General features: G+C 32.6%; 1 protein-coding gene across 1 annotated transcript; it reads right to left on the reverse strand.

Moving 5' to 3' along the window:
- Positions 1-1,810: 1,810 nt before the first annotated feature.
- On the reverse strand, positions 1,811-3,570 carry LOC114419769 (protein C2-DOMAIN ABA-RELATED 7-like). The gene is made up of 3 exons (XM_028385547.1): positions 3,352-3,570; positions 2,431-2,526; positions 1,811-2,310 (listed from the first exon to the last, which is right to left on the reverse strand). Exons 1-3 carry the CDS (start codon positions 3,460-3,462, stop codon positions 2,005-2,007), a joined length of 513 nt encoding a protein of 170 aa, XP_028241348.1. The 5' UTR covers positions 3,463-3,570; the 3' UTR covers positions 1,811-2,004.
- Positions 3,571-11,912: the final 8,342 nt, after the last annotated feature.

The following is an 11,912-nucleotide window of genomic DNA, read 5'->3' on the forward strand; positions in this document are numbered from 1 at the left end:
GTGAGATACATATGTATTGAGATGTTGTATGTATTGAGTTGTGAACTATGAACTATGCAATCACATAACTATAAAAGCCTTTAAGGGCAAAGAGCTAATGCACGACGAGTTTTGTGATGAGCTCCACTATGGGAATCCAACGAGTTTAATCACTTCAAGGCATGATGAGTTAAAATGATTTTGAAAATAATTGAGTGATTGTGTGTATTACATAGTTCGTAGGTAGAATCTGTGTGTTAAAATATTTTTTGGATTGGACTTGAAACAAGAGGAAGAGACCTTGACAGGCTCCTTGAAGTTTAGGCCTTGGGGGTAAATACATTCAGTTTAAGTGCTTCTTTAAGCTTGTGTCGATCCCACATGGTTGAGGATTCTCATAAAATAGAGTGACCCAGACTGGTCTTCATATGATTTCACTTAATGAGACTGACTTGACTTACCCATTATGAGGTCTGTCTTGTCATATACTCCTAGGTGGTCGATGATGTTTTTTTACTGAAAATGGTACCACATTGCATGTAGGCTTGAGTCTAGTATATATGTTGCATAACACTTGTGTTTGACTTTCATTAAGTTAATGATTGAGATTTCGATGTTGTTTTCTGGAGTGTGTGAACTTGTGAGTGATTTTGTGAAGTGATGATGTTTATGTAAATTAAAATCTATGTATTTATATGTTTCACATGCTCTAGTGTTCTATTATATACGAATGTGCTGACTCATTCTCTGTGTGTGTTTGTGTTTGGGTCGAATGCCATTTTGTTTCAGGTGAGTCAGCATATGATGAATTCCATGCTGGAGACAAAGAAGCTTAGCCTTTCTCCGATAAATGCTCTAATAGATGAGACATAGAGGCATGGGATTTTTATTTCATATGTTATAGTTCTATGAAAAGTATAGTTGTTTTATGTTTTTTGCTATTAGTTTGACTTCTTGTCATTTATTTGGACGACCTTGTTTTGAGTCGAGATGATTTTATTATTTATTTGGACAAATTCTATTATATATTCCTTTGATTATTTGTACAAATATGTGTAGGGTAGAAGGTGTTACATTTAGTGGTATCAAAACAAGTCGAACCTTTCTGCTATGTGTGTTATGAGTTTTCTATGTTTCCTTGTGTACTCTGATGTGTTGTTGTGCTTGTTGTGTGCCTAGTTTTGTTATGTTCATAGACTTACTCTATTCTATTGGTATATTTCTCAAAGTTTTGTTTCTTGCCTGACACAACAAGTGATGGCTACAAGAAATGAATGTGAGCGACTTCTTACCAAGGCTCTTAACAACCTGGTGCAACTCATGGCTAATCGGGGAGGCGGTGGAAGAGCAGTTGCGTACCATGGTTTATATCACTTTTAGAGGAATGACCCACCTACCTTCAAAGGGGGTTATGATCCTGAGGGTGTTGAGGCTTGGTTGAGGGAGATTGAAAAGATCTTCCGAGTGATGGAGTGTCAGGACCAAGAGAAGTTGTTGTTTGCTACTCACATGCTGGCAGATAAGACAGAGTACTGGTAGGAGAACATTCGCCGACATTTGGAGGGAGCAGGCGGTGTTGTTGTCCCATGGGGAACTTTCAGGTTGACTTTTCTGGAGAAGTGTTTTCCAGAACATGAAAAAGATGAAGTTCCTCGAGCTGAAACATAGGAGCATGACGGTGGTAGAGTATGCAACTAGGTAAGATCATAAGAAGAGAACGATATAATTAAATGATAGATGTTGACGAAATGTTTAAAGTGGGGAAGTGTCGATCCACTAATCATTACTCTCGTTAAATGCCTGTTTGTGAGGTATCTCCGGGAGCAATTCATAAGAAATACTAAAATACTTGGTTACTAGCACAGATCATGTCACCGTAACATAAACTAAAGATTAGATTGGATATTTCTGCAACTCACTAAGTTCTAGTTTTCACTCCAAAAGTTACATAATAACATCAACTTATGATATGTTATGTATATCAGCTCAAGTAGTACAGCATAAAGTTAAGGCGTGTACACACACCTAAAACTCAATTTCAGATAAGCCCTTTGAATCTGGAAGATTAACCCACTCAATTTCCACAGTTATTTCCCCAGACTTGACGTTTCTCAATCTTAAACTCATCTCTTGGATGACTTTTCCATTCTTCCATATGCAGTTGCTCTCTTCAGCAAGACAGTTAGTCCTATCTTGTTGAACCCTCTTGATTACATGGCCATCTGGAAGATCGCTCAAGTTCATCTTTACACACTGAAGATACGGCTTTAGGTCTATTTCTGCATCGCCCATGCTGTCGTCTACGGTGAAAGTGTCTTTGTCTGAAACTGTCTGAAGAAAACAACACAATTCTAAGCCATCATCAATTTAAAATTAGGCTAGTCTGGTAAAATAATATCCTAGCAAGTAGCAACATTACTGATGCATGATATAGACTATTTCAGTACTCACCAGATGTACGGGAATGTTAACATCGCTTACATAAAGTGTCAATTCTTCATTCCACTCAGGATTAATGTTATCTTTCACAACACCAGTTTTCAGTTTCTGCATCAATATGAAATTAAGTACTCAGACCAAGCAATTGAGAGTGACACATAGTACTGGCAAAAAGCAAATTTAATCATTGATTACCAATGAAAAGCAAGATTTTTTATTCAACTTGACGTTGCTAACATACAATCACTATTTGAATCACTCCTTAAATTTCAAAATGCAATAATGGTTTACTTAAAAAATAAGAGATACCAACAGGTCATAAGACATGGATGTGAAGAACTTAGACCTTTGAAGCTCTTTTTCACGAGATTTCCTGTTATATTAAGTTGCTTTTGCCATTGCAAATAAAAGCTATTTGTAAAGAATTATAGCACAAATTATAGGATATTAGAATACAAGTGTGAGATAAAATTTTATATTAAATAAAAATAAAAAAGTTGAATATCATATAAATGAAAGAGAAGACTCATAAATTTAAAATTTTAAGTTAAGATGTAATGTCAAATTTACTTATATGATTACTTATGATCCATTGGAAAATGATAAAGGAAGGAAAGATCAAATCTCTTAATTAACATTTCTAACAAAACTAACAAATTAGGAAAAAGATTAAAAACAAGCAATATATTATTATATACCCTCAAAAGAGGAGAGGCTCCTAGTACGAAGGTTCAAGTGTCATAATGAGCATCTTGCTGCTAGAAGAAAAAAACACGGTTTGATTACACATGGAACAATATTTCTTTGAATTGAACACTGCCTCTAGTCTCAATACAAACCCAATTCATCAGGGTGCAGGAGTGGGGTATACCAACCCAAAAAAAAAATTTAATTCATACCCAATAATAAAGAGTATAATCTCAAGTTTCTAACCTGTTCGGCCATGGTGACGAAGACATATGGGTCACTGGTACGAGTATCACAAGCTTTGAGATTAGTGCCTCTTTTGATACGAAGTTTGATGAGACCCAGAATGTTCTCCATTTAGACTCGCCTTGTGATTGCAGAGTGGCAATGAAATCACGTGGAGAAGAGAAGAGAAGCAAGTAATGTCATTTGCAAAAGAAACTACACACTTTGACGTGTTTGAACTAAAAAATCTAAGTTGGACAGTTGGCAACGTTTTTTTAGATGCAAACAAACCTAGTACCACAGAATTTTGGTCCCCTACTTAAGGAATTTTACTGATTCAAAACCATAAAGGGCAAACAATAAAATAAAAAAATATAAGTTGAGAAATATTACATGGTCACTACTCAATATCGTTGTTAGCATTTTGGAAGCACTAGAATTTGTTAGTTTCGTGGATCACCGCTCTTTTCTATTTCGCCATTAGCAGAGAAGTATTTTTATATCCGAAAAATATGATTTATAGGAGAGATGATTTTTGAGGATCATGATTTTTGAGAATGTTTAAAATACGTTGGATTAATCTTAGGATGGTTATGATTTTGTTTGATTTAAAGATAAAATATCATCTCAATCAAACATATATTATCAAATTTGAATTAAACTAATCTTTTACAGTTAAGTTTCACAGTTTTTTTAATTTATTATTATAATTTAAATCTATAAATTAAACTTAGATAATTATTATATATGTTATATAATTTTAAAAATAAATTTTATTTTTATTAAATTTTGTTTAACATTTAGTTAAGAATTATTATCTTTACTTTTATTTAATGTCAATATAAAATAATATTATCAACTCTTTTTTAACATAATAGTAATTTGTGTATTACTTCACATATTATATTATTTTTTTAACAATATTAATACATTGTAACAGATGAAAGTAAAATATATATTTGAATTATAAAACAAATAAAAATAATAAATTATTTAATACTTATTATTAATTATGATGACAAAAAAACAATATAATTATAATATAGGGTTTAGTTTTATTTTGAACATTCTTAATTAGTCTTAATATATTTACTACGAATTAGAAAATTTTCTCTACTCTAGAAAGTTGGATTCATGCTTCCTTGAGAATGTTTTTACGGGAAAGTAAACTAAAATTTATTCTCAAAATTCATAAAATCTTGTCTGTCTTCTTTTTATCAATTGCATACTAAATATGAAAATAATAATTTTTCTTCGTGGAAATATATGGGAATAAGACTTTATTTAAATATATGTTACTAATATGACAAATTAAGTATAAGTTATTTTATAGTATTATGTTTCTCAATGTATATTCTCATGACGAGAAAAAAGTACTGTGCTGCTTTTCAATAACATGAGAATAATAGTTATGCTTAAAATGATTTTAAAATTATTAAAAACAAATTAAAATATTTTTAATTTACTAAAAAATATTCCTGAAAAAGGTATTTTTATATATCATGAAATAATTATTGACTTGAGAGTTAAAAAATATTTATTGACTTGCAAAATTATCCGTTACTATCCTCAATTATTTACTGTTAAAGTGAATCAAATCTAGTGAGCTTGATAAAAAAAATAAAAAATAAATTATCTGTATTCACATTTTTGGCCCAATTAAATTTTACCCAAATTTGACCGGACTAAAAAACTAATGGACCGGACATAGAGTGACCCACAATGAGTCAGACCAATGTGTTCTACACATTCACACACCGTCACACGTAGATTGGCAGATGTTATTCATGCCTCCCTCTTTTAATAATATAACTCTTTTATTTCTTTTTATTCCAAAAAAGACCATATTATAATTTAAACCTTCCTATGTTTATACCTATGCATGCTCAACCCTCACTTTATCCTATGTTCTGATTTGCAACCCGCTGCATCAATTTTCTTGGGAATTCTCTATCACTTAATTGATAATTTTCACAATTTTATAATATTGTGAATTAAATTTCCAATACTTTTTTCTTGCATTTTCTTCAAAATTTAGTGCATTGAAATTCAGCATTGATAGACATGGTTATCAAACTCTTGAGTTAACTCATTAACTCTTACGAGTTTATGAGTCCACTTACCCTCTGTGAGTTGACTCTTGAGTAAATTTTTTTTAGTAAACTCTGGGTAGATTCTATAAATTCTAAGTAAACTCGGTAAACTCTCTTGAGTTTACCATCGAATCAACGAGTCAACAAGTTAAACAAATTAGACCAAAATATAAGTCATTTTGGATTATTTTCTGTTTGTTTAGTGTTCAACATACCTTCATTTAGTGTGTTATTTTCAAATACAAAAATTCTCACCTTTAATAACATCAAAATCTTGTTCTCTAATAACATCAAACTCTCAATGGGAATTTTCATACCCTAATTTCGTTTGAGTACTATCGATCGTTGATCTTTTAATCCTTGCTAGTTGACTTACGGTGTTGAACGTCAGTTACAATGTAAAGCAAGGAACCATTCGGTGTTTCGATCAGGAAGACAAAAGATACCAAGAAAGGAGGGCAAAATGGTCTTTTCCTAGGCCCCAGGTCGCCCAGGCCAGCATTTGGCTCGCTTAGGCCACCAAATAACTTCAAGGCTAAGGGACTAGCTCGCCTAGGCAAGCTGCAACCGCCCCAAGGTGGCCTTTTGCCTATAAATAGGCATCCTAGCGGTGTTTTAAGGGGTTCCAAGGCTCAGAGGTGGAGAAAACTGAGAGAAGAGAGAAAGAAGAAGAAGAAGAAAGAAGAGGAAACGAAGTTGAGGCGCTACCGAATTGCCACCGCGATCATTCCCTACATCGTTTTCTTGTTCCGTGTCCTTCGTGCAACAATCGGTTGGTTTTGCTTTTCTTTTCTTCAAGAGTTGAATGTAATCTATGTACCCCTAGGGGTCCCCCTTGTGATTATGTGCACATTCATCTCCTCCATCTATCATCAGCGATCTCATTTTTTTGTAAAGTTTAAACTCAACCGATCACTAGTGCTGTAAAATTGTCTTTAAAAAGATTAAAAGTTAATAAACAAAATCAAGATAAAACCAAATCGTAACTAAACTTCATTTCATCAAATATCACTTGAGATCATTTCAAAGGTCCAACGCCTTAACGATTCTCCCCGCTTTTCAAAATTCAAAACATCATTTCAAGGTCCAACGCCTTAAACGACTCTTTGTTCGCAATTAAAATAAATCTTTCAAAAACATAAAATCAATTTGACACATAACCTTTCTCACTTTAAAGAACTACATAAGTATGAATTCCTCATCGCACCTGAGGATACATAGGAGCAAGGGCAGCCCCCTTGTCAACCCTAAAAAATAAAAAATATAAAAAGGGAAAATAAATAATATTGAAGTCACGTTTTTGTACACTCGATTAAAGGTTGTCGTCCCTTGTGACGGGCGCATGGGGTGCTAATACCTTCCCTATGCGTAAATAACTCCCGAACCTTTCTTTTCAAAATTTGCAGACTTCTTCTTGGTTTTTCTAACGTTTTCCTCGAATAAACATTGGTGGCAACTTCACTCGTTTTCTCCCCAGGAGACGAACGCTTTGGCTTATCTATATATGCTTTCGTCGTCCCGTCATGAGGTAGGTTGCGACAGGAATGATCTACCACTACTATAACATCTACAAGTTATTCTCTAGTAATGATGCATTACTAGACTTGGTTATTTTTTAAGTATTGTGAAATTTATGATTTACTATTTTGCTTTATTATATTGTTGAAATGTTTAATTGGTATGTTATTTATAGATATTTTGTTATAGAACTCTCACGAATCTACGTAAACTCTCGAGTTTGATAATCTTGTTGATAGCTCTTATTGTATCTCGCAGTTGGAGTGTACTAGGAGATCTTTTTTGGTAAGGTAAGAAATAAACAACAAAGGTAAATTACAGCAAATTAGATGTCAGCACATCTCGGCCAACTAGTTCAAGAAGCAAGTTAGTTGGTGTTTTGCGGAAAAAACTTGTTCGTGAATAATGATTCGCGAATGCTAATTAGCAAGTGTACTGAGTCGCACAAGTAATATAAAACGGTAAGAATCAAGTATCGAATCACAGGGAACTTGTTTCATTCAGAAAATGTGCATTCAATAAGTAAACATTTGTGTAAAACAAGTAAATAATCAAAATGGGTTTTTTTGTCTTCAATTCTAATTAACTACAAACTAAAGTATCTAACAGTGAGAGGTAAAAACAATCAAGTAAAAGTATTGGGTCATTCTACTGAACTTACTTTGATGTTACTAAGTATTTTTCTCTACTTAACATTGTTTTAGTGTTCTTATGCTAAAAACAACTACCCAAACCAAGATCCCTCGAGTGAATGGGCCTAACTCTATTTAAACTTCGTCCTTGACTCCTCAACAAACTTGATTTAAACGAGTTGCATTAAGATTACAATACAATATAAACTAAATCACTGCATTCCGTTCCCAGACATACAGTTTTCTAGCTTGCTCTATCAAGTTCTAAGGTTTTAAAGCACTTTCCAGTACTAAAAATCCTAACTTTACATACAAATGGGTGATCAAGCCACAAGCATGCAAGAGATAAGTGCAGATAGAAGCAATGAACACATAAAAAAACTTTAAATAGATAGTGAGAGAATATTACATCAAATAATCAGCAAAAATCCCCAACAAGAGATTTAGCCTTCTATTGCAAGTTAGTAACTTTCAGCACAAAGGATAGATTTTTGAAGAAAAAATAAGGTTACAAATGGATAAGGATGTCTCCTTCACCCCTAGAACCCTAAAATCACTCCTAAAACCTAAACTCTCTTGAAGGCTGGAGCTTTGCTCTGTTTTTCGTCTCTCTAGGTGTGTCTCTTTGTTTCCTCCCTCTGTGTCATGATGTCCCCCTATTTTTACACCAACTTCAGTGTTTTAAAGGCTTCTTGACGTTTTAAATTCTGAAAGCTCGCTTATCGCCATTTTCTCGCTAAGCGCGAGTTAGTGAATTCTTGCTCAGTTAGCTTGGCACGCTGAGCGCGAGAAGGGACAAACGACTCGTTTGGTGAGCTTGCGGCGCGCTGGGCGCGGGCATCTATGATTGATCCTCTTCTAGGGTTTTCCCACGCGCTAAGCGGGCTGAGTGCCTCGCTTAACGGATGTCACTCGCTAAGCGCATATACCTCGCTTAGTGAGACACCAGCTGCAAAAACCTTCTCTTCATTTGGCTTGAAACTAAAGTTGATTCACATTAATTCACAAAAATGAGAGTGTTTGCTAAGAAAAATCAAACTAAACATGAAAATATGTACAAATCCTACAAAAAGAACCATAAATTGAGGGGAAACTGCTAATTTCATATAACTATTCAATATAAAAGTTAGTCATAAATGATGACTAACAGTTGGTCACGTTCATTTTTGCATGAAAGCAATCAAGGCTGAACCCCACTTCGCTAGAGAACTCACAACTCAATTCTTATCTGATTCTTTTTAATTGCAGGACTTGTATGATTTTTTTCAGTAATCAGTGGGTGCAAGGAAAACCCTAGTATGTAGAGATGGAACAAAGAAGAGATGTTAGAGAGAGAGAGAGAGACTCAAGTGAGGTATAAAACTCAACTTGTTTTGATAAAATAGAAACACAAGGAGGTATATTACTAAATGGTAAGGTAAGAAAAACAATTTCCCATAGATTAATCATTTTTGTTTGGACTTACCTTGTAGAACTTCTAGAGCAATTTCGCAATTTTGGGTTGAATTACCAATTGGACATTGTTGTGGGTACTCTCTTTTTTACTAAGTGAGCCCTTGTTATTCTTCTTAAGACAAGTTGTATCGTAATTAGTTTAAGAGTAAATTATGTTTTTAGTCCTTAATTTTTTTAAAAAAAATTGATTTTTGCCCTTAAATTTTTAGATCTGTTTTTAGTCTCTTAACCTTTTTTCATCCTTACTTTAGTCCTTAAACATTTTTTTGATTCTTACTTTTAATCTTTTTGAGGGGCTAAAAGTAAGGACGAAAAAAATTTTTAAGGGACTAAAAGTCAAAACGAAATAAAAGTTTCACAACTACAAAAATAGTAAACCCTTAATTTAATTTTAAATTAAAAAAATAATTTAGATCACCATCAAAAAATAGGCACTTTATGCCTCATATTTCTCTATATTGTTCTAAAAAATAAAAATAAAAGTAAAAAACATATCATGGAGGCAATATAATAGTGGATGGTTTATGAAGATCTAAAGGTAGTTATACAAATGAGAGAGGGAAGGGAGGGGTAAAAGTGGAGACAAATGTCTACAACTAGGTAAGTTTGTTTTTGATTGTAACCACTTAAGGGTAAAATAGTCCCACTAAAAGTGGTGCCAAAATCAATTAAAATATTAATTTGGCACATTTTACTTTCAATATTTTAAAGGTTTAAACACCTTTTTAGTTCTTATAATTTAGTATTTTTTGTTTTTCATGCAAATTATGTTTGTTTGTTTTTAGTTCTTAAAGTACCTTAGATAGCATTTTGAATAGTGAAAAAAATGTTATCTAAAGTGATATAAGGACAAAAAATAAAACAAACATAAATAATTTTGCAAGAATGAAAAACAAAAAAGCGCTAAATTTATCTAGTTGTAGAAAAAATGTCTACAACTAGGTAAATTTGTTTTTTTATCGTAACCACTTAAGGGTAAAATAGTCCCACTAGAAGTGGAGACCAGTTAAAAATTTAATTTGCCCCATTTTACTTTTAACATTTTAAAGGTTTAAATACCTTTTAATCCTTGCAATTTAGTGTTTTTTTGTTTTTGGTCCTTGTAAATGATATTTGTTTGTTTTTAGTCCCTAAAGTACTTTTGATAATACTTTGAACAGTGAGATAAATGTCATATAAAACGATATAAGGATGAAAAATAAAACAAACACAATTTGCAAGGACTAAAAAAAAATCAGGGATGAAAAACAAAAAACACTAAATTACAAAAACTAAATACATATTTAAGTCTATTTAAAAAAATTACAAATTTTACCCTTTCGAAATTGAGTTGATGTGATAGCATAAAAATTAGGGGTAAAATTTGTCACAAAGTTAAAAAGTTAAGGATAATTGCCAAAAAGTAAAAATGTTGGGATAAAATTTATCAAAAATTAAAAAAAGTTAAGTATAAAAAGTACAATTATTTTATTATGTCATGTCAGCTCAACAATAAAATTTAAAATTTGTAGATTTTTAAAATATTAGAGTAAAGAGTGTCAAATTAATTTATCGGGAATAAAATTCACAAAAAGTAAAAAATTTGAAACAAAAAAGGCTTCCACTTTTACTTATTTAACCAATATTGTTTATGACAATGTTTAACAATTTGTCATACTTTAATAATCTATCATCACTATAAAAAAAATTAACATTTTACAGGGTGTCGTCTCTTTTCCAATATAGTAGTCTTTAAGCAAGATCAAGAATATTGTTTCCAACCTTCCTGTCTGGATAACACAGAGGTGATCATCACAGGATTAGCCATTACCCAATTGAAGTAAAATCCTATATAGCATTGGACGATTTCTCATAATTTCTTTTAAGTTTTCCAAGTAGAGGATATAAGGTCCTTGTTATGAATATATAAAGGTGTTTGTGAATTGAGTGCAACTTTTATACAAGGGAGGAAAACTTTTTCTTATGCTTGATCTTTGGATTTGGTTTATGTTCCTACCTGACCCTCAAGATAGGTAGCAGATATGAATTGAAGGTTAGATTGAAGTTGGTACCTAAAACTCTTGAGATTTCTTATATCACCGTTGTCCTATGTTTATGGGCCTAATTTCTCGATTTAGATATTGTTAATTTGTATGATATGATAACATTAAATTTTATATTATTTTGAGATAATTTCATACTTGATCTTGAATGATCTTATCTTTGATATTTCTCGTGATAAAGATGGATTTTTCCATCTTTCCTTTATTATTCAGGACAGGATCCTACTCGGTCATCCGTGTATTTGTCACATCCGAATAATAGAGTTTAATATAATTGAAATATGTATGCGAACCATGAAAAAGTTCAGAAGTTCATGTAAGGTAGACCACAGGGTGTTTGTGATAAAGAGATAACAAACAGGTACTTTATCTTATTCTATCAATGATGCATGGGGCATGCATATTTATACATACGTGAATAACAAAATACACTAATAGATAGCTATAAATTAGGAGCAACAACTATAAAATATTGCTGGTACAATAAGCTAGCAAATATATCTATAATGGTTGCAACTGGTAAACAAACACAACTGAGATAATGCATAATATAGTTGCACCAATATTGTCGGAGAAGATGTTTCATCCGGGAATGAAAGACGGGGCTGGCACATAAATAAGTTGCACCAATATTGTCGGAGAAGATGGTTGGTGGTTGCGAAATGTTGATCCCAAGTTTGTGAAGGACTTGTTGTAACCAAAGAAGTTCAATGGTGGTGGTGGAGCCTATGGTACGATATTCAACTTTTGTCGACCAGCGGGCAACTGTGGACTGTTTCTTGCAAGACCATGAAAATGGCATTTGGGCCAAGATAAACTATGTAAGCACCAGTGGATTTCCT

This window comes from Glycine soja, chromosome 7, assembly GCF_004193775.1.
Source record: "Glycine soja cultivar W05 chromosome 7, ASM419377v2, whole genome shotgun sequence".
Taxonomy (NCBI): domain Eukaryota; kingdom Viridiplantae; phylum Streptophyta; class Magnoliopsida; order Fabales; family Fabaceae; genus Glycine; species Glycine soja.